This window comes from Argiope bruennichi, chromosome 4, assembly GCF_947563725.1.
Source record: "Argiope bruennichi chromosome 4, qqArgBrue1.1, whole genome shotgun sequence".
NCBI classification, from domain to species: Eukaryota; Metazoa; Arthropoda; class Arachnida; order Araneae; family Araneidae; genus Argiope; species Argiope bruennichi.
Window position 1 is genome coordinate 58,578,855 of NC_079154.1, and position 25,496 is coordinate 58,604,350.

Sequence of the window (25,496 nt, forward strand, 5' to 3'; positions counted from 1 at the left end):
TTTTTTTAATTTTTTGCTGCAAGTTAATTTTTACTGATAGAAATTTTCTACTTCTACTTAATCGTGAAACTTTATTTCATGAATTTCATAATTTTTGCTAAGCGTGTAAGGAAAAGCTTCAAGTTTATGATATCTTTTAATGCAGTTTTACACGTTAATTGCAATACAATTATCTGTTTTCTTACCATTATAAACCATATCACAGGGAAACCACCAATATATGAGAATTTATTGAGGAAATAAACAGATTCTTATTTCCTGAAATTTGACAGAAATTGAGGTTTTGTTCACCGTGGCCATTACCGTAAGAGTCATATGAGAAATCAGTGTATGAATTGATCATAAATATTGGCTATTATGCATCGCGGCGAATCAATTATTCAGTTAATCTCAGATTCCAACGAAGTGGTGAAGTTCATTCTTTTTTGGTTATTATTCTATTATTTTATATATTATGAATGTGTATGTGTGTGTTGGCACTCTACAAATTGGACCGTGTGACCAAATTGGGCACATATATGATTTGAAAGATGGGCATGCGCACTTTGGAATGATTTACATGAAATTAATTAGTTTTAATTAATTAAAAATTAAGCATAATGCTAAAGTTTCTGCTCGATAATTACATTGTATTTTAATTGTATTTTTCAAGAATATATTTTATAGTTGAGGTCAACCTTAAAAATTTGTACTGTTTCTATTAACATTTTATACTGGCTTTATTATTCTATTATTGTGATCAAAATATGAAGATTCATCATATTTTTTCATTTTGAAAGTTTTCAGTGCAATAATTTATTTGCATACGTTCAATAATTTTTTTAAAAAATATTGGTTGCACATAAAGGTCCTTCAAATATAGAAGACATTCTAGTTTTATATAAAGGGAATTCCATGAATATTTTGTAGAAATAAAACTTAATACAAAATTGCATAAATTTTTTTAAATATTGGGTTGCACTTTAAATTAAGTTTTAGATTAAAAATCAAATAATTGTGATAAAATTTTTAAATGTGCCTATTACTTATTATCACTCTTTCCTTTGATATACTTTATTGTGGAAAGATATAAGTAGAAAAGGAAATGCATAACAAACAAGAAAAACGGAGTAAGGCTTTTGAAATAGTAAGAATTATATATCTATTAAAATTTAAAATTTATAAATATTTTGCAGAATAAACAATTGAAATGTTTAGTAACCATCAATCCTGACGAAAAAAAACTGATCGCCAAACGCTGCTAGTATGAATAAGGCATAGTAATTTCTTCATGTAAAGAGTACAGCCCTTTGTAATCTCATGGCACATCACTTTATTTATATGTGCAATAGGGATTCCTATAAATCACCACAAATGATTATTTTTATTTGAATTGCTTCATTTTCACGAATTTGAGGCAAATAACGAATCGCAAAGAATTCTATCGCAATTAATAGAAATGAAATTATATTCTTGGTCAATGCTATATTACCAATTGCACCGAAGCACGCTATTTTTCATTTCAATGTACAATAAAAATAATGTCACTACTACTCCAAACAAGGAAAAAAAACCTTTGTTTGAAACATAATATAAAGTTCACAGAAAAAATATTTCTGGGAAATTAGAATTGCGTTTAGAAGAAAGAGAGTGTAACGGTTTGAAATGCAGAAAATATTCTGTACTGCATTGCTATTAATTTTTTTTATTCCATCTAGAGATTTCTTTTTGTTTCCAAGTTTCAACAATGATGAGTGGATAAGTTGCTTTTTCCATTTCGTGTGCGGTTTAAGTAAGATTTATTGAATATCAAATATCTATAATATTTCGAGTGTAGCAATATTAAGAATATATCTTCAAATTTCATCTATCAGTTATCCGTAGGAATGCATAAGACGGCGTAAGTCCTTGATATTGTGTGCATATATAAAATGGCAACCTAATTAATGGCAATTTAAATCGGCGCTTATTTTTCAATAATTATGTTTTTCACATTCTATGCATATATCACATACACGAGGAGCTGTGGACAGATTGACTGGCTGTTACTTTTCTACAACTTTATTCTTAACGATATGCAACTTTCATTTTTTATGATATAATGATATTATAAGTTAAATAGAATAATTTTAAGTACGTAAAATAACACCTTCTCTTCTTTAAAATTAAAAAAAAATGTTTCAACTCAGAGAAAGATTATATCTTTCAGAATCAAAAATAAAGCTTAATTCTAATGTCATATCTTTAAAAAAAAAAGCAAAAAACTCAATGATCGTGTGAGAAATTTGTTTGATTTAAATATAGTAGGGTGGAACCATAATTGAGAATTTATGGTTCCACTATTCATTAAAAGAAAGCCCCAATAGTCATCTAGAAATTTAATATAAAGGCCTCAGGAAATCTACATCGAGCTTCTGTTTTATTTTTGCTTTAAATCATATTATAGTATAAATTCTGGAGACTGAAAATCGATTTTGCGCTGTTGTCCTGACTTGGACCAACACTAAGAGTGCCTTATTTCGATGAGCCTTGCAAGAAATTACTAATTCAATAAACTTATAAAAGATAACTTTTCTGAATGCTTTAAATCCAAAAGAAAGTATTGAAATAACTTCGGGAGAATGATAATTAGGTGTCTTTCATCCAAGTCGTTTTTTTTTGTTTTTTTTTTTTGCCTAACAGTAAAAACTTATTGGCGTGCTCAAATGTGCTCAACAAGTTAAAGCATTGATTCATGTAATTTCTTTCGCGTCCATAATCTTGTTTCAATGCCCATTAAAAAATTTTTTCAAGCAAATCTTTTTTTTTATGACTTTATATTCTTAGAACAAACGCATTATTTTCTGTTTCTTATTTACTTATATTTTTTTGAATTAGTTTCGATAGCTATTTTGCTGGTTTTTGAGAGTGAATAACAATTAAGTAAATCCAAAAATTATTCTTTTATCTTGGAATATTCTGTAAAGCATTTTGTTAATTTTTGTACTACATGTGAACAATTCCTATATTGGAGGGTTTTTTTTGAAATTTTAATATTTCGTTTTACACTTAGATGAATATGAAGAACCTTTTAAGATTCTCGAAGAAGGTTCAGACCAGGTAATACTGAACTTTTAAATTTTAAATTGATTAATTTTTCATTGAATTATTGATATATAATAATATGTTTCCAAATCACAATCATCGCAGCTTGATAAATTATATTTACACTGATTGAATGTAGTTCAGATTGATTAAAAATCTTGTTATAAGAACATGCTATTTTTCAAAATATCTCGTTATTTGAATCGGAGTCAAATGAAATGATTTCGGTTTTGAGAAGAGTTTCATTTGATATTTGCTTCGGAAAAGGCAAAATAAAGCGATTACTTTTTAGTTAAGAAAACAACAACAACGTTACTTTTACTTTTTAGTTAAAAGAAAAGTTTAAAGTTAAGAGAAAAATAAGATTAAGAAAACTTGCATTCATTTTTACTTTGCCATATATGACCACAAAAAATTATTTGAGCTAAACAGATGAAATTTGGTGTATGATCTTTACACCAGATTTATATATTTCTTTCAAATTTTTAACAAAATCTACTCAGAACTTTGTTAGAAGAATTAGAAGTTAGAAGAAGAAGCAATTTGAATGTACGTTAATACGATAAATACAGAATGAAGCGATCTTGACGAATAAAATTCGGTATGGTGATTTAATATTTACATAGTAGATACCTATCAAGTTTTGAACGAAATCTAATTAAGAATTGAACGTTTGTTTATTTGTATTTTCTAAGGTATATAAGCGCTATAACTAAAAAATACATTGGCTGAAATATAAAAAATTTGGTATGTGATTTTGTGACAACAATTGCAGTTCTATTTCAAATTTTATTTTCAATCATTTAGGATAACACGCCTGAAACACGACATCGGTTTTTAGATACTATTAACAGCAAGCAACGGATTGTTCCCTAAAAAACTTACCAATGGTCAAAAGATAAATTTAGTAAAAATTCCAAATTCACCTTAAAGTTTAATATTTCGTAAGTATCGTGCGTCTATGCCGTGTAAAATGTTCTCTGGTTTAACAAGTTCAAAATTTTTTACGGGGTTGTGGTATACAACTTTATTAGAGAATATGGGAAAATGTTTTGAAGAGACATCTTTCGAATGCTTAATTTTTATCTAGATTGAAAAATTCATAATATTTTTCTGTTTAAAGCAATCTTAATTACAGCTTCTATTTTTTGAGTTTTTGAATTTCTTCAGTTGAAGATTTAAATTTTTAAATTTGCCTTGAAATAAATTAGATTTTGATTCAGATCGAAGCGTTCCACATTTTCAAATGTAGACCTGCATTATTTCCCCATAAAAATATTATAGGCATATTACATCTCTATAATTGTCGAATGTTTTCTGTGTTGTTACTAACCTTTGCATTGTAAAACAATTCACACCTATAATACAGTTGAATATTTTTGTCATTTTAAGAAGTAAATAAAGAAATGGAGAACTACTATTTGACTTTGGTTGCTATGAATTGGTAAATTATGTTAAAATACCATTAAAAAATAACGCGAGCATGATCAAGATAAAACAATGAAATATTATTTACTTCGTACTAGATGGTACCGGGTGAGTTGCTGCCGCAGAAGAAATAATTTTGGAAATATCGTTTTAAAATTTGAAATAGTTATCTTGTTTAATTAGGAATGATAGAAATAAGGATATTTATTATCTTCTCGACAACGAATACATTCATTGAAATTGAATGGATACATCAAGAAGAAGTATAAATAATATTTATTTTTTTGACTTTGTCTACCCTAAAGCAGTTAAATAATAATTTTTGTTTTTCCTCCTTCAGCAAAAACAAATAAATTTCTTTGCTTTTTGACTCGAGAGCATTTATCACACAAATGACCACGTGAAAAACATGGATTTCTTAGTTCTATCCGTGCACTTGAAGTGATTGCCCTTGCACCTTATTGATGATCATCGAGAAGCCAAGTCGAATGAGTAACTATAATCGTTTGAAATCAAAAGCCATGTCGGTGGGAATAATACGAATGCGTGAAATTAGCACTTCTTCTTCATTCTTCTTTCTGTTAAAAATAGTTGAATCAATTCATGCCACATGTTGATCATCTCATTTTGATGCGCATGAATTTGCAATTCGTAAACAATATACTTTCTTGCTCGATTGTCGCTTTTCGTTTGTATATATATTAGATATAAATAATTGTATTATGCTTATATTATTGGCGCAAGTGCAGTAAGTTGGTAAAGTTTTATCGCATTCAGTTGAATAGTACGGCAGAGCATAAAATATATATAAAAAATCATTTTTATATATTGATGATGCTTAAATTACTGAATTACATTCAGTCACTATTCAAATTCTTAGGAAGCATTAGATGTTACTATGTATTACATGTAGGACAGGCTATATGCTGCTTAGGTATAAGTTAGTAAAGTTTTATCGCAATCAGTTGAACGGTACGGCAGAGCATAAAATACGAAACAACAAAAATTCATTTTTATATACTCGTATTAGATGACGTTTAAATTTCTGAATTACATTCAGTCACTAATCAAATTCTTAGGAAGCAATGAAGGTTACATATAGGAGTAGTTACTGTCAATGAACACCAGGAATCAGTTCCTTATACACATGCAGTCAAAGAATGAGTTATCAACTTTTAGAATACTTGAACAAGGAACATAGAAAATATTTCACTCCTGCCTCCGCTGTTAACGAAAGGGAAATTTATTTTCAATTAACATGATATTTTGTGCAATTTTTTGCAATTTAATTTTTATGTATGTTTCAACACAGAAGAAAATTTAATTATTTATTTCATACTTATTCTGCATTGCACATGCTTACAGTTTTGATCATAAATCTAAATCGCAAGTTTTAAAGCATCCACTAACAACTGATTATATGATATTTTTTCAGCTTGTTACACATAATCTGTTTAAATATTATTTTTATTTTGTAGACATTTATCAAATTATATAAAGAATATTTTGAATATAATTATTGTATTTGTTTCTTTTTTTTATACTTTGCCTAGGCGAAGGTGCTATTTGCGAAATGTGTACATCAGGTGTTTGGTATTGAAGATCCATTTTCTAGAGAAATGTTTGAAACGTTTGGATCATTCCTATGTAACCATACGAAAGAAGAAAGGGTAAGGCACACACGCACACGCACACGCACACGCACACGCACACGCACACACACACACACACACACACACACACACACACACACACACACACACACACACATACACACACACACACACACACACATGTATACAGGGTGCTGCCGAATTCAACCGACAAATGCAGTGGGATGATGGTATCATAGGGTCTCAAGGGTCTCATAGGGTCTCAAACGACGTTCAGTGGGTGAAAATCGCAAAAATATAGGGAGTCAGAGAATTGTCGAAAACTGTAAAAAAAAAACAAAAAAAATAACATGTGAATGTCAAATTTGCAAGATAAATTCATATAGAAGATAGCAGGCATTACGGAGATGAAAACATACCATAAAACATAGCGTCACTATTAACGTTTTTCAGTGAAAATCGCAAATAGGGTGGAGCTCGCACGCTGGATGCTTGATGTAACACAAGAAGATGCACACTTTTCTGCTAGAGTTTTATCCTCAGATGAATCCTGTTTTACGAGATAAGGTGTCTTCAACACGCACAATGCGCATATTTAGTCATTCGAAAATCCTCACATCACTATTTCGTTGAACGTACAGCACAAATTTGATATTAACATCTTGGCAGGGTTATCTATTGGGACCGCAGCTTCTGTCCGAACGCCTCAACGGCATAAAGTAGCTTGTTTTCTTGCAGTACGTTCCTCTGGATTTCCGGCAGGGAACACCGGCAATTGTAAGCCAGAGCATTTGTTAATGCACGATGGAACACCAGCACATTTTAGTTGCATTTGTGAAATCTGACTTGTTTGCGAATAAAGTTTAACGACCAACGTTCAATTCTGCAAAGCCCATTAATGAACACTTGTTAACTGCTTTTATTTTCCTCGAACGCATGAAAAATTTACATTATTTGTTATTTTTTTATTATTAATATTATTTTTTATTTATTTTTTACAGTTTACAACAGTTCCGGGACTCCCTATATATTTCCGATTTTCACCTACTAAACATCGTCTTGTATCCTTTGTTGTATGGTGATTCTTTATCCTCCTGATGCCTACTATTCCCTTCTAACACATACATACATACCTCAACACATATACACAGAGATGTAAAATTTCGATTGACAAAGCAGTCGTTAATTTTTGTATACTTATATATGAGGATAATATATATATATATATATATATATATATATATATATATATATATATATATATATATATATATATATATATATATATATATATATATATGTATATATATATACCAAAATTTATTATTTTTATTTTAACCTTATTTTGAAACTAGATAAATTCTGTTTATTCCTTAGGTGTAGAATCATTCGAATAAACCTTGTAAAGGTTTATAATAATCTTTCATGATAATATTTACAAATATTATGCGTTATGACTTCTTTAATTCCAGATAACTTCAATATCTTTTTTTGATTTTTATACGTATAATGCAACAAACATGGGTACATAAAAGTTTAGATATTGCATAAAAAAAATTATTCGCCACCAAAAGGGGGTGCAAGAATTTTCTGTTGCATGAACAAGATTTTAATTATAAGAAAATTAGATAGAAAATTAGCAGAAATATAACTAAAGAAGATTATTTAAATGTTTGAAGAAGTATAAAAAAGCTCAGTCATTTAAAAGTAAATTAAAAAGGTTGAAAAAAAGATGCTCAATACCAAGTGATAATGAATTAATTAAAAGATTGTATCTACGTAACAGAGGAAAATCATTCTGTTATATGTATATAAAGTGAAGTGGTATAATGCGATGTGATATTAAGTGCTAAGACTACTCAACTCATATTGCACGAAGCTAATCTAAATACCAGAATTTAAAGAAAAAAAGTCATTTTTAAATCCTAAACAAAGGTTGAAAGGATTAGACATATAATATGTGGACAGCTTGATTTAGAGTGACGAGACCAAAATTTATTATTTCGTAACGGTAACATAAAATACACAAGGAACAGAACAGCAAGACATTCCCATCCTGATTGCATATCACTTACTGTTAAACATTCAATTAATTTTATGATCTGGAGTTGTATAACAGCAAAATCCATGGGTGAATTTATATGATTAAAAATATATAACTGCTCAAAAATATGTAAGTGAAATACTCATTCTTAAACTGCTGTCTTTTCCAGAACCTTAAACACAAGCAAGCCAGCAATAAAACCTAATAAAAAATACACAAATTCAATTTTGGTATCAAATCATAACATATACGGAACTAAAAACATTCTTGAAGCTCTATGCGATGACTTTGCAAGGTCGTAATTAATTCTAAATATCACTTAACAAAGTTTTAACAATCGTAAGTGAGAACTTTTGTATATATCATTATTTCTAGGTTTACATTTTCTTCTTTATAATTGCTGCTCCCATTTAAAACTCCCATTTATTATGACTGCTCCCATTTATTATGACAATAATTTTATTAATATTTTGTTAAAATTCCTTTGAAAATGATTTCTCAGATATTCCTGGCTTGTGTGAAATAAATTTACATTACAGATGTAAAGAGAATAAGTTGCAAATCACTCAAGCTCCAATTTCACTGTAACTTTAACTACATAGTTGTTTAGGCTATTATTTTTCCCATATCAAAAGCCGAAAAGACGAACACTTTCCATATTTATATTTCTTTTCTCTCTCTCTCTCTCTCTCTCTCTCTCTCTCTCTCTCTCTATATATATATATATATATATATATATATATATATATATATATATATATATATATATATATATATATATATATATATATATATATATATATAAGGTGCCGCTGAATTCGACCGACAAATTCCGAGGGGTGATAGTAGGCATCAGGTGGATAAAGAATCCCCATACAACATGGGGTCCCAAATGACGTTTAATTGGTGAAAATCGCAAAAGCATAGACAGTCGGAGAATTTTTGGAAACAGTAAAAAATTAATAAAGAAATAATAAATGGTTTTTAAACAATGGATTTTTAGAAAAATGAATGCACATTCTTAAAAGTTTCGTTTCATGCTGGTAACATGCGGATTTGATGACCTAGGGGGTCGTAAATTATAGAAAACCAAAAAGTAGTTTAGAACCTATATTTACAAAAATATTAAAATTTGAATAAAAATAAAAGCTTGAAAATGTAAGGAATTTTATAGTCTATAATTTGATATAAGCGTGTAGTGTGAGAACTGGGGAGTTTTAAAGATATTTAAGAAAAACTAAAATGGGAAACAGAAAAAATCGCTGCAACATCAATATCGATGTTTGCAGAGAGCGTTGTAAAATTCAAAAGACAAATTCAGAGCAAGGATAATAGGCATTAAGTAGATGAAAAATTATCAGAAAACATAGGGTCGCAGGGTTTATAGTGAACATAGGGTATATTCAGTGAAAATCACAAAAACAGATGTCGAAAAGACACTGAGTCCGGCGAGGAGAATGGCCCTATGAATATGAGGATTAAGAACAAGGTAAGCAAGAAGAAGCCTTCTCATATGTAAATTTTCCATGCGTTCGAGAAAAATAAAAGCAGCGAGCATATATTCATTAATGAGCATTATAGAATTGATGTTCGTAATACTTCATTCACAAACAACAATTGAGATTTCACGAATGTAACTATAATGTGCTGGTGTTCCATCATGCATTAACCAAATTGTCGGTGTTCCCTGCAGTAAATTCGGAGGAACGTGCGGGAAGAAAACAAAGTACTTTTTGCCGCTGAGGTGTTCGGGCACAAGATACGGTCCAAATAGAAGACTCTGCCCAGATATTAATATCAAACTTGAGTTGTAAGTTCGAAGATAGAGTTATGTTGGGATTTTTCGAATAACCAAATGTTCGCATTGTGCGTGTAGAAGACACCTTATCTCTTAAACCCGGCTCCATCTGAGAATAAAACTCTAGCAGAAAAGTGAGCATCTTCTTGCGTGGCATCAATTATGCAATGTGCAAACACACCCGATTTGTGATTTTCTTTGAAAAACGTTACTTGCGACTATATGTTTTTTGGTAATTTTCATCTATTTAATGCCTATTATCTGAATTTGTCTTTCGAATTTGACGGCGGTCTCTGCGAACATCGGTACTGATGTTGTAGCCATGTTTTCTGGTTCCCATCTTAGTTTTCTTGAATATCAATAAAACTCCCTAGTTCCAACACTACACACTTAACAAATTATAGGCTATAAAATTCCTTACATTTTCAAGCTTTTTTTTTTTAAGTTTTAATATTTTTGCAAATATGGGTTCTAGATTACTTTTTAGTTTTCAGTAATTTTCGACCCCCTAGAATATGAAATCCGCATGTTACCAGCATGAAACGAAACTTAAGAATGAGCTTTCATTTTTAAAAAATTCATTCACAGTTTAAAAACCATTTATTATTTCTTTATTAATTTTTTACAGTTTCCAAAAATTCTCAAAACAAAGTCTTCATATATATATATATATATATATATATATATATATATATATATATATATATATATATATATATATATATATATATATATATATATATATATATATATATATATATATATATATATATATATATATGTGTGTGTGTGTGTGTGTGTGTGTGTGTGTATGTATGTATGTATGTATGTATATGTAGTTATAAACATTAGACGATGCTGTAGTAAAAAATTATGTCAAAGTCTTCATAAAACTCGATTTCACTAAAATTAGCTTTAATACATTTGTTGTATATTTTTCCACTGTATTTTTACTCATTGTGAATTTATATTTCAGATGAAGACGAGCGTCTATGTTAATAAATTGATGCTGAGTGAAGAATGCACTAAAAGAGAACAGGCGGGAAAAAAAATTGCAATCCCAAACATTTTTGGATGACGAATTACGGTAGAAAAAAACGTTTATTCAAAAAAGAAAGTTGATGTTTATATTTTTCACCACAAATTGTATTATTATTAATTGCGATATGATCAAAGTAAATAAATTTCAGTTTTTTCAGTGTTATGATTTTTTACATTTTTTTTGTCACCATCAAAAATTAAATAATGAAAAAAATGTTTTTTTATCACTATCAAAAGTGAAATAATAATTAAAAACAACACCATTTCTTTATTTTTATCTCCATCAAAAATCAATTAATGAAAAATAATTATTTTTATCATCATCATTAATTAATAAAAAAAGAATTCAAATAACAAAAATTTAGTGACTTTCCATTTTATTAGAATTCGATCATGTGTAGAAGAATTGGAATATCGACTTGTAGGTCTTCCTGGACGTAGCGCATGTGATTTAAAACAGGAATTTCTGAAAGATTGTTGGTGAGCAATATGAAGAAAATAAATAATGTGTTTCTAGAATAATAGAAGTAACTAATAGACTTTTCGGAATGTCAAAATTGAGGAAAATTTATATTAATCTGATAATTTTTTTTTTTCAAAACTATCTAAAAAAATTAACAAGGAACATATAAAAACGCAAACAATTTTATTGAATCGATTTATTTTATTCATTCTTAACTTACATTTGAATTATTTAAATTTTTTTCAGCACTTGGTTTACAATTATACTTGCTATTTTTTTTTTTCTTTTTGTTCTTCGCTCAAAATTAGATCGTGGATGTAGTTTTTGTTTTCATACTTTTTTGTTAATGATTCTTTAATTTTACTTATCTTTCTCAAATCCATATTTCAATTTAAAAATAGAACATCACAAAATATCTGCCAATTCTTCGAGTTCTAATTCTATGAATATGCAAGATTAATAACCAATAATAAAATTCTGATTGCTAATCTGGAAGTAGAATGGTTATTGAGTTTTTAAACTAACTCTTCAAAAGTATAGAAATAGTACTTCTTTTTGCTCCTCTTTTTAGTTCATTTAAGGAGTCAGTTTCAGTATATGTACTTATTCTGTAAACATTGGAAAACTGGAATGGTCACAGTGAAGAAAGATCTTGATGGGATGAATCCAAATATTCTTTTTTCAATCAAATTGCTTTACAAAAGAAGAAGTAAAGCCTGCCTACTCTCTATTCGGGCGGAGATTCTGAACTCAGAACATGCCAGATCTGCCATGTTTCGTTTACATAAAAGAATCCATTTACTGACAGAACATCTTATTTCACGTCCGACGACATTTGCTTTGACCTTATTGGCAAGTCTTCTGTCTTTGTGTCCCGAAGGAAAGATTCATTTTGTGGAAGGATACAAAGATTTCCTATTTGGTTTGTTGTGAAAGTAAAACAATAGAAAAAGTGTTTTATTTCTTGATCGTTTATTTTATATTGAATCACGTAATCGTTCCTTTCGAATGAGGGAAAAAACAGATTTATACCGGAAATAATTTAAACATATCTTCAGTTTTCATATTTCTTAAATTAAATACTTTTTAGCCAACTTCGCCGACCAGCTGTTTAGTCAACATATTAATGAAATCACGTCAACCAACTTTAATTTACTATTTCAAATTATGCTGCGAGTTAAATATAATGCTTCCTGGTTGTTTAGCTATATAAAAAAATATCAAAATCAAACTAGTTTTTGCGGTTGAGGTTATGTCAAAGGTTCAAATTAGCATGAATTTCTTTATGACACACTTGTTCATTTATACATTCAAACTTTTGAATAAAAGACATGTTAAGTAAATAATTATAAAGGATTAGTAAAACATTGTTGATCTTTTTAAAATTGTGAAGCTACACTCTTATCAAAATTTTTATTAATTTTAATTTCATTACAATTTAATTTTATGATTAATAACTATAATACACCTGTTTTTTAATGTCCAAGACCATAAACCACATTTCAAAACAAGCCTACCTACATGTCGGGCTATTTGGATTTTAATAAGAAAGAAAAGGAATTCATCGTACTATTTTAAACGTAAAATTAAAAGACAAATAGTGAAATATTTATTGTCTTTAAAGTGAAGAAAATTCATAATCAAAAGAGTCTTAATTGTGTGAAAAGAGAGAAAATGTAAATAAAAGCTCTAATTAATACAAGAGTAAACATCATTTAATGGTGAAACAATTGTAGAATTTAAAATATAATATAAATTGCTTCCTCTGATGAAAGGCTAGTTCGAAACACCATTTAAAATTATAAACAAAAAATAATGTAATCATTAGAACTCTTTTCTTGACGAAAATTTTTTTCTGCTGTTAAATAAATTACTCTTGATTTTAAAAAAATCGAAGCTGATAAGAAATAAGGAATAGATGTTGCTCTACCAATCATGTTTCATCTGTCGATTTAGAAGAATCGTAGTAGAGTTATGAACTCTTCTTAAGACATTTTTTCAGATTATTATTAGCTGTTGGGACTGATTATGAACTTGACTGATATGAACTTAAAAACTTTGACGTTAACTTTAAAACCCAAAACTTTAACGTTATCGTGTTCTAACAGGTTTTGAAGAGTTATTGATATATATTTGCAATGATATTGATATGTATTGATATGACAATGATATTTGATATGTATGTGGCACAATTTTGAATCTTGATTTAGAGGACAATGACAGACATGTCACAACTTCTTTAGCTTTCATATCATTCTAATCCAAGCTGTTTTATACTTCTGAAAAAAATAAATTTAAAAGATTACCCATGGCAAAATTGGTTTCCATTGATTCTCTACCTGAATGTGTTTTTATTGGTATATCAAAATGCCATATATTAAATTTACCAAGACATTTATTGATGCAAAAACACTTGAATAGTTCAGCTGCTTATGTTTCCTACTGTTCAGTATGACATGTGATAATTGCACGCTGTTTCAAAATGACATATACTCGCCAGAAAAATTCTGTATGTAAGCGCATAGTAAATATTCAAGAATAAAAAAAAATTATCATAATATTAATATTAATTTAATTTTTATTCTTTAAATTTCTTACACAATTTATTCTATATTGATAACTGTTTTAGAAATATAATTCACATTGTTTTTTATAAAAAAATTAATTACATTCAAAAACTGAAACAACAGCTACCAGAAAATTTTGCCTTTACAGGAAGAAGTTGTTAACGTATAATTTCCCAGAAATTTTCTCTCATACTCTCTAATAAAATTAGTATTCCTCTTGCCAAGCATAAAAGTTTGGATCTTGGATAAAAATGCGAATATTTAGCATGACTCTGGCGAATAGTTAAGTAATTTTGATCATACTATAGTTGTCTAACAGAACGCATACTATAGTTGTCTTGCAAAAAGTTAATGAAAATGAGAGCTCAAAATACGAAATTTTGAAAAGCTTCTAAAATTCTTTGAAGAAATGTTAATGTCACTGATTACATTGAATTGGTAAATTGGCAGAATGTAAATTGCTGCCTTCTCCAATGATAGAAAACTTGACTAAGAAGACTGTTTCATCAATTCCGTATGGTGAATTATTGCTTGAGTTTGAATTTTTAAATCATCTATTCTATAACCTAGTTGTTGTAAACAACTCAGAAACAAAAATATGACTAAATTTTTATCAGCTTAGCTCACAATAAAACTCAGATTCAAAATTCAATAAAAATTTCGAATTTAAGACACCATCTTTCATTAAAACACCATATTTTTAGGTACTATAACTGGCGTTATAGAGTGTAGAAAGTAATTCAGTTGTTCGTGGTGAGGGTTATTTTATAAAATATTTTGAATTCGGCTAAAATGTACAAAATGATCTGTCCAGATCGAAATAGAATGTGCAAATTCCCTAAGATTAACGAATTATGCAGAAAAATGGTTATCTGTTTGAAAAATGAAAAAGCCTCAATTCTTCTCTAAATTCTAAAACATTAGACCTTTTGTGCGAGGTCACAATTTTTTACTTAGTTTTAAATACAATTTTTCTCTCACCAGGAAAGCATAATGCAGTATATAGAAGCAAATGTTTAAAAAAGAAAAATAACTTGTATAAATTTAATGTAGAATTGAATTTAGTATTCTTGAGCCATTTTTAAAATTCTTAGGTATTTTACGCTAACTGAAAACTCAAGTATAATTTTTCTATATCTTTCTGTTAATTAATACATAGATATGCAGCTTTGGAACTCTATTAGAATTCGATATTCGGAAAATCGAGTTTTTTCGTTCCACCCTAGCGATTAATCACTAAACCACTTATTTAGATTGAATTTTTTAAAAAGATTTGCATGGTTGGTTTTTTCAAAACCAAAGTCTTCCATCTTCTTAATGCTGCGCTCCTATTTTTCATTCATACATTCTGTGGATAGAGGAAAGTACGGTGCGTTGCCACTTTAATCTCCAAATCCTTTACAGTATTGGATAACATTGTAACTCATATGCAAATGATTTTGCAAGTTACTTAAGAAGTTATCCTTTGCTTTTTCTTTAAGGTTCCAATTGCAATCTTTTAAGTAGAGGAAATAAATGTCTTAAAAGTGTTGAACAGTATTTAATAAAATTATAATCTCCTGTTCTTTTAATCCGTAACAGTGCAGAAATTTTTATAACATAATTAAGAGAAATTGTAAAAATTTGTTTTTTAATTTAATTAGGCAAGAGAAAATAATATTAGCAATTTTATTATAGTTAATTTTTTTAATTTGTTTTCGTATTTGCTAATATTTTTCTCGTAAGTATCTCGAGAAAATGTGTGGATTTTGTAGAAAAAACAAGCATCCTGGAGCGTAAATAATTTTTGGAGCATATAAGTTATAATTATTGCATTTTATTATTATATTTATTATCTATATTAAATAATTTTTGGAGTATATTAATTATTAATTGGAGTATAAGAATATTAATATACGTGATTTTTTTTGTTTTCTTAAATCTTTTGTTTATTCTGTCTTGTTTCATTTTTGAGAAATGGAAATTATTTAAAGGATTTTATGTAATTCCCTTATGTGTTAGATTTTTAAATTTTGTGCACTTGAGTTCTGTACATCTCTCCATAATAATACTTTATTTTAATATTGATAGGTCATTATTAAAAAATGTTATTCCTCAGAGTAAACTAACCGAAATTTTAGCAAAGTTGATAGTGAAATTTTATGTCGAGGAGGCATAGAGTTGAAAGTCGTTTCCTTAAAATAACTTTTATTGATTATAAAGTATAAAGTCAATATGCTCATTACTGGACCAATCAAAAGAATACGAAAAAATGTTAAAATCAAAGTTCAAATTAACATTACCAGACCCTGGTCAAGAGATTCGAACCATTCATTCTACCATTTAAACGAACTGAAAAAAAAACATCTTTAAATGGTGAAGCAACAAACCAATTACACACAGCTAACGTCTCTTCCACCTCGACAGAAGAGCTTAAACCACTTCTCATATTCCGTCTAAAAAATACTTACACGAGGCGAGTTTAAATAGTAGCCATATTTACATTGCAGTTGCTGTCAATTCCAAATCACGAAACTTGCAAAAAAGATCGGGTTCGAATCGGCTTGTTTACGTGAGATCATGGCGTGGAATTGGAAAAACACAAGGACACCATAAAAATTCAGATCCGTAGTAAATTTCTCTATGGATCTTTTCCAAATGTCCAACAAAAAATAATCGATAAATTTAACCATAACTAACTGCCGTACTTCACCAAGCCACCTGATAGGCATTTTGGGAAAAGTTGTATAACAAGATTCCATAATAATACTTATTAAAGCAATAAATTATAAATTAAAAATAAAACATGATTAAGAAAACGACGAATTTCTACTTCTTATAAATAAATTATAAAATAAAAATATATAAAATTATAAAACAAAAATAAACTTTGTTTAATTTTTCTGATGTTTATTGCCAATCAGCTGCTTGCTTGCTGCCATTTATTGCAAGTGCTGACTTGTGTACTGTGCATTAGTGTAGAATGAAGATTCTTGATCCGTCATGAAGAGGGGTTTAGTGATCCGCTATTTTATTGGGAAACCCATGACATAATTTTTTTCCTTAGCAATATTGAAGAGTTGAAAATTTCAGCTGTAACCCTTATCATCTAGATAAGCCGAAATGGATGCATGTAAGTATATAAACATTTATAATTTCTAGGATGCATGATCAACTTTGGTAGCAAAATTTTTCCATAAATGCCTTAAAATAATTATTAGTGCAGATAGATTTCCTGTAAATATAATATTCTATTATCTTTATATTACTCATGAATACCTTCTAGAAATTCTTGTTTCAAATCACCAATACAACTTGTAAGAGAGGCTGCAAGGTTATATTCGAATTAATTAAATTCAGGAAATTTTGAAAGTAACTTCATTTTTGTACTTCGAATTCTATTTTCTTTAGTACTTCTCTGATTTCTAACGATGATAAAACTAATAAATATATCGAATAATTAAAAACACCAGTATATTATTTGACAAATTGAATTTCTGTGTTCTTGCTGGAAGTAATAATGATACAATTCGTGTATAAAAATGATTACATCAGTTTTCTTTTACAAACAAGAATTTTTACAGATATTTGTCTGCTAAAAATGTTCAGGAATAAGTATTTTTCCCGGCTAATTCCTTATTCCTGATCATAAGTATTTTTCCCGTTTTTCTCTTTTCATACATTCTTTCCCATCCGTCATATTTTTAATACAGGCATCAGCTTTTATCTGAGATATAAATTCTGAATACGCACATACAGAGGGACGAAATAATATATTGCCAGTGTAACATTAAATGCATGAAAGCCAGATTTTGTGAAATAAAATCTTATAAAAACGTTGAAATAATGTACCACATATCATCATATTTTATTGTTAATGTTTATTTTTGTAGAAAAATCTCCATAATTTTATATAAAATTATTCTACGGTTATTTGATTTCTAATGAAAGCAGGAGATTTGATTCAAATATTGGCTATGGTCGTCACTTAAATTAATTTCTTTTTAAATTTTCTTTTAAGAGACAACTACAGTGCAGTAGGAACAACACTAAATTGATATACGATTTGACAATAGCAGCAATACTTCGTTTAATAATAGATAAATTAATGTCAAGGAAATGATGAGCATTTTAAAAGCTTATTAAAAAGCTTAGAAAATTTGAATTGTTACAGAAATGTTCGAAAATTAAAGATTCTTAATTCTGTTGAGCACATTAAAGCGCTATTCTTGTATATTTTAGAAAAGAATTTTAAACTTTTAAGAACAAATCCAGAAATTGAATATTTATCTATTATTAAACTTTTAAATATAATTAGATTGTTTTTGATAAATTATATCTAAATGCAATATTGTAACTTTTTTTTATTGATTTGATTGCTGTACTTAATATATGTTTAGTTGATAAATACAAATTTAATTGAATTCATTTTGCTATGTTTAATGAAAAAATATTTTACATAAATTTTTGAAGATTATACCGGATAATTCTTATACACATCCTATGGCATAAGTATTCTCATATATCATTATTCCTGTAATTATATCTGTTTTCAAATTTCTATTCATACTAGAAGCAGCAAATATATGATGAATAAAAGCTTTAAAAGTTCAACGATAATAGTGTTTAAAGAATGCAGAGTGAATGAATGAACGTTTAGAACAATGTCCTACGATTTGGGTTTCACGTCTGTAACAAGCATATAACCCATATGTGTGTTTTCATATCTTGGAATTTTTAACAATCAGTTCCATTTTCACAATTCAGAACACTTTGTCGGTAAAGCATGGGATAAAAACTTATTTACATTTAACTGTGAATTAAATGCACAGCTTTACTTATATGCTCGTAAAATAAAGTACTGTATCTTTTATGTCTGCTTGTGAATACTAAGCAATGAAAATACCACACACTGTTAATGAAATGCAGGTGTAAAAGAATAAAATAAAAAATAGATTAATATTTTCCGTTTTTTATTCTCCGTCTTGCATTCTATGTTATTAAATTACTAAAATTAATATTTGTTTTAAATAATAACAAATATACAAAATTTTATTTCCTTCGCAAAGAGAGAACAGAACGCCGTCTCATACCCCCGTATCCGTGAACATGCTGGTCACTGAACGGTTTGGTGGGCATGTTACGGGAATTTTATTTAATTAAAAAATATTAAACAGTAGGAAAACGAAACAAAAATAACTATATACAGAATTTACAATTATATAAGAAATCATATTATGATGAGACCGTTTACATAATTTTTCAATATAATTTGTAGTAATAAACTTAGAAATATAGTGCTGAAAGATAAAATGTTTAAAAATATATATATTATCTGTGTTCACTTATTTTTAATGATATAGTAGATCAGGATGCAGTTAAAAAAATCAGATGGAACATAATTTGAGAAATGGAAATGAAGACAATCTCTGATTGATTGAAATGTGTGACAGGAGACTGCGGTGCTTGTTTTTTCCCTTAGTCTTTTTTGGTATGAGACTTGATGTTGAGAGCTATGGAGGCAAGAATAGGTCTCTATTTTCACTTATAAATTTGATTATACTGTGGATTTTTTGCCCAGAAAGGAAGTTGCTGGCGACTCTTTTCAGCCATTACTGTCCATGGTTCATTGGTGATGGTTTTTTCATATGCCAGGAGATTGTAAGGATGCATTCCGTAGCATAATGAAGTGCGGTGCCTATCCCACCACAACTGCACTGGTCACTCTGAGACAGATTGAATCTTTTGAGGTAGGCAGGAAAAGGGCAGTGTTCTGAGAAGAAAATAATATCCTCTCTGATCCAGTTATTGGGATTAAGGTTGACTGAAGGCAGGATATTAAAAAATTTAGCAAAATTTTCCATTTGAATGCTTATTACATTTGGACTCAGGTGCAATTTAAACAAAACTTTCAATGGTGTTATATATTTCCTTGAAGGAAAGAAAATTTCACTGGAAATATTTTATCAGCAATTGATTTTAATATGTAAATTATTACTTTACAGATATATTTAAAATGTTACAAAATTAAAGAATACAATTAATGATGCCCAGAGAATATCGAAATCTGATATGTCTGAATGTGGTATCAAGCCCTGAACAAATAATTTCGAATATCTTTTGATTTAGTCATGATGTAATTTCCAGGTTTTGTGTTCGGACAATTTTCTCATAGGGAATCTATATTCACTTAAGAAACAATATTTCCATAGAAAATTAAAAAGCATGTATACAATTTAAATATGTAGGCAATCATTTTGAGCACAACGTCTTTGGGTACACGTAAATAGTTTTAAAATTTTAGATTTTTTAATTTCATATACTAAAATCCACACCAAAATAAAGCAAGTTTTTTTTTAATTCAAACCAAATTTAATAGCTGTAGTTCAAAGAGTCTGGTTTGTAAAACATCGACAACATGTGTGTACGAGCGCATGCATTTTCATCTTTATTAATCGTAGAGATTGCAAGTTTATAATAATAACCTAAAGAAATTACACATAATTCTCATATTTCGGGATGAACTGAATAATTGTTTTACTGAGATATCAAACATCGAACACTATGATCGACGCATAATTTCCGTTATTTAAGAAATCCGATTTTTCATATGATCTTAATATAATGGGCACAGAGAACACCAACCAATATACCTTCTATACCCACCAAACAAACGAGAACCTGATTATTTAGACAGCATTTTCTTATCTTTAAATCAGTTTCCTTCCCATGGGATAATTTATAGCGGTAAAAATCAAGTTATGTTTCATATGAGATGTTACTTTTTATCAAAATTTATCGTGCTGTTGAGAATCTTCCTTATATGCTTTGCAAAAATTACAAAATTTATGAGTCAAAATTTTTTATAGTTAAATACAAATGGGTCATATCTATTAGCCTAAAATAATATGGGAGCAAAAGTAGCAAACGAACTAAAATTGTAACTAAAAAAATCCAGATATATTGCACTCAGTAAGAAATTCAGTGCTGAAGCAGACCTATAAATCAGACAATATTGTTAAAAATTTGGAAATTTTTTCTCTGTGCAGTTAGTTAGCATGGAAGCGAGATTAGCAAATATTTTAATGCATGCTGACTGGATTCCAGATTAATGACCCCGACCTGAGAGACAAATTTGATGTCGAATTTAACTACAAAAATGAAGGTTCTAGAAAAATCAAGAATTACGGCAATATCTCTAATAAAATGATAAAAAATTATCCTTCTTGAAAATTTATACTCTTACCCGGTGGTTACTTAACAAAGAGATGCGTACACGAAGAGTGAATTCTCTCTCTCAAGTGTTGATCCCAAAACGAGATCTCTAACTCCGCTATGTGCCCAGCTGTGCAGCTATTTAATAACAATTTGCTCTTTGCGCATGGGTTGTTGGCTTCTGAAAAGGTTCTCTCTGTTTACGTTTTAAATGCGAAACATTTTCCGTGTTTTCTTCTGTAAGGAAGTGTCCTTATCTGTTATGGAGGCTTATTAAGCTTCTTGCACAATATATTGAATGGAAGGATTCCAAAACAATACATTTCCTATTCTTAGAAAATGTATTGCAACTTTTAAAGGTATCAGGATTGTGCCTTATTTATCTTAGAAAAATGTTTCAAGTGTGCATTTTCAAATTAATAAAATGATTTTTATCTTTCTTGCAAATTTTACGATGACCACTGAGCCATAGTCTTGCACTTAATCCCCTCAGAAAGTGTCTGAATGGGAATGGTGTTGTTATGTGGAAGGAAGAATATAGATTTTCATTAATGAAATTATTTTCTGGTGTTTATTTACAAATAATGTATGTTAAAAATATTCACTTAATTAATGGGGGCACCACAGATATTCCTCGTAGTATTGTAGATGTTTCTCGCCACCCTAGTGGGTACAGAAATGGTGTGGGTTTGGTTACATCCTATCCTTGACGGGACATACTTCTCATGGGAGGGGGTTGTACCGTGGCCGGTGATTACTCTTACAATCAACCATAGTTACGGTCTATGCTGTGACGACGTTTTGATCATTCAAAATTTCCCTGGGCCTCAGGGCAGTTCGGAGTAGATGTTTATGTTTTCCCGTAGCACTTTCCTTCGTATTTATATGATATAAAAAATTGCCCCTACACAAAAATACAATTCATTAACATCAGGAGTCATGTTTATTTTACAATCATAAAACAAATATTCATTATCAAAATGTTTATCGGAAAGAAAATTACCCATTTCGAGGATTGTAGTCTGTAGACTTCAACTCTACAAACTACGAACACTAACATTAGCTAACATTTCAACATTAGCTATGAAAGTGGAAAAAGACGCTGTTAGTTCCCGATTCGATTTCTTCGACAGTTAGTACAGTCATATAGAGTCAACTGAATTATTATCGATTCAACTGACCTCGCGATCTACATACAGAATGATTGATCTCATTATAATATTGACAACTAATCTACATGTGTCTAAATAAAAATGCGGAAAATGTGGCATAAAATAAGCGGAGATGTTTTCTTTTGTATGAAATGAATAGACAAAAGCTTTCAATTGCGATTTTCTAGAGTACATAACATCAAATGTGACATCAGTGAAAAGATTCAATACATTCAAACATTTTGTAGTCACGCCATTATCGAATCTGTTGCATGTAGTGAAAAACAATATTTACTTTAAAATCATTAGATAAATAAGAGAATATAATAAATAGTAAAATTTTCAGTCTGATGACAAAAAGAGGATACGAAGAAATACTTTTTAGGAAAGATGCTTGATTGCATTCAAACACGCCACCTTTTATGATAAAATTCAATAAATGGGACTTGGTGTACAGCAAAATTCAAAGGAAATCATTGTCGTATTTCTAATGTGGACAGAAGTGATAAATTATATAAATATAGATGTAAATATGTATGTATGCATGTATATGTGTGTGTGTTCATTCTTAAATAAATGGATGTTTCGATAAACTTATGCACAACTGTTATCGGGATAATAAAGATAAAAAATAAAATAAAATTCTGCGCCATGGTAGATCTTTTTTTAATTTAGTGTAATTTTTGAAGTGATAAACCATTTTATTGATTATTTTTTTATCTGTAAAAAAAGTTTTGAGATCAGATTGTTTATATCAAAACTCGATTAAATCAATCTGGAGTTCAAATATTTTGACGATTACAGTACGTTCTCCATAATTTGAAAACGAAAAAGAAAAAAAAAATAATAATAAATAAACTAATAAATAAATAAAAAATAATAATAAAAAAATAATTTCAGATAGAAATTGTTTCCCTTATTTAGGAAACTTTATTTATTCGTTAATTGGAAGACGAAAATTAAATGGACATCTGCTGAAGGAATTATACGATAAATAACAAAATGGTGTAAATCTTCTGAATACTTTTCTAACAATAAAAAATTAATGAAACTGAACAGGATGAACAAATTTCAAAATACTTAATGATGTATAATTTATTTATTCAGATAATAATGTGAGCATGATTAAGAACGAGCCAAACAGGCATCCACATTTTTTTCCATGAAAAAAAATAGTAATAACATCATTATTGAAGATGAAACGAAATAATTAAAACAGGAAGGATGAACAAATCTTTATAGTAAAGTATCTTAAAAATTTTACATTAAAAAAAATAAGACGGAAAACAAATATTTCTAGGAAAAAAAAAAAGATTATCTACTAAAAGTATTTTCTAGACCGTTTGTTCATAACGCCCAAACACTCGCAATTTTTTTCTAAAAATAAAAAAAATGTACTTCTTCTATTGAAAAAAAGGCAAAATATATTAAATTGTTTGAAAGAAAAAAAATATATATTCTTTTATTACCTTTTTTTTAAAAAAAAATGTAGGAAAAATAGTTGAAAAAAAACCTAGAATGGAACTAAAGCGTTCATCCAAATTTTCTTTTCTATTGTTCAGAGTTCTAATTGAAATTAAGGTAAAAGTAATGGCCAAATTTTTTTTTCTGTTTGTTATAAAAAGCTTTAAAAATTTAGAGAAACTTTAACGCGAATTAATATAACAAAGTATTTCTTAAAGAAAGATTCAAAATTACGATGTTTTTTCTCCTCAAAGTGTTATTTAGAGCTCATATATTGTATACTCATTGTTCAGTTGTATTGCGCATTATTTAAATCAATAACGAAATATGAAATTGCATTTTCAGATCTAGAAAGGGAATAATGCCAATTGCATGCGAAAGAATAAAATCAGATTTGAGAAATGAAACTATTCATTAGCTTTTGTCTAAATATATATTCTATATATATTTTTCAATACAAAAAATATTTATGCAATTTCCAAAATCTCATTTATTAGCACTGTTTTTTAAAGTAGGCATTTTAGGTACATTTTATAATTAGTGTTTCTATATTTACAATTTCTTCAATCCAGGTTGTAACAATGTAAATTTGTTCGAAGTGTGTATTTACTTTAAAATCTTATTGTTTCATTTTTATTTATCTTTTTTTATTTTTCATTGTTGATAAATAAGGAATTTCAAAAGATAGCACTATTTGAAATCAAAATATTCTTTGAAGATCTTTAAGCAACACTTTTTTGTAAAAAAGAAGTTCTTAAAAGTTTTAAGGTTAGTATTATATAAAGTGTTAGAACTTTAATAAGTATTTACCAATATTAGTATATTGCTGAATGAATGAAAGAAAGCTTTGTACTAGATACACTTGAAAAGTTTATATGTATTAACACATAATTGAATAGTAATTTATTACTTCAAACCGTATGAATCAGTTTTTAAACAATAACCTGGGTTATGATCTGGATATATCATTATTTATATCATTTTTAATTTTCGTCTATTATTATTTAAATAATTTTTAATGCTAGCTTATATACTATTTGACTCTATTGCATTATTTATTATACATTTTTAATACTGCTACCGAAAATCCGTTCGGTGAGTGTACAGGGGGAAATTTAACAAGTTTGTTAACAGATAACGACGATGTATTCCACAAGAATACAAAAAATGCAAAATGCAGTCTATTCCAGAAACGTACAAAAATGGCATTTGAATCAATAAATCTAGAAAAATATTCAAAGCTTGACTTCTAATAGAGATGTCACACCATAGTTCTATTTTGGGAAAAATAAACCTAAATAAATAAGTTTTGTCGCAAAATCGGCAAACGATCGCCAAGGCAAGGTATCATTAATTTGGCATCCATTAATATATCTGTAAAATATTCTTCCTTTATATGAGATTAACAGCGCCCGGTAGCAATAATACAGATTCGTAATATTCTTTCATTATTTAAGAATCTTATTGCTAATTTTATTATTTTGTACCTTTCTTGTATTCTGTTATTTTATTCGATTTCAAAGTTTATAAATGCTCAATTTTTGTAAATAATTTCTACTTTATATAAAAATACCGTTTTAAAAGTTTTACTATGACATGAAATTTTTAAAATATAATATTTATCTAGGAATAGTTAGGCTTCTGCATCATAAACATAACTTGTATGTAAT

The 25,496-nt window shown here is 28.5% G+C and overlaps 1 protein-coding gene across 1 annotated transcript; it reads left to right on the plus strand.

The window, feature by feature from the left end:
- Positions 1-1,644: 1,644 nt before the first annotated feature.
- Positions 1,645-11,024, plus strand: LOC129966277 (uncharacterized). Its single transcript, XM_056080693.1, has 4 exons — positions 1,645-1,771; positions 3,032-3,078; positions 6,045-6,161; positions 10,923-11,024. The coding sequence occupies exons 1-4, from the start codon at positions 1,645-1,647 to the stop codon at positions 11,022-11,024; spliced, it is 393 nt and encodes a 130-aa protein (XP_055936668.1).
- Positions 11,025-25,496: the final 14,472 nt, after the last annotated feature.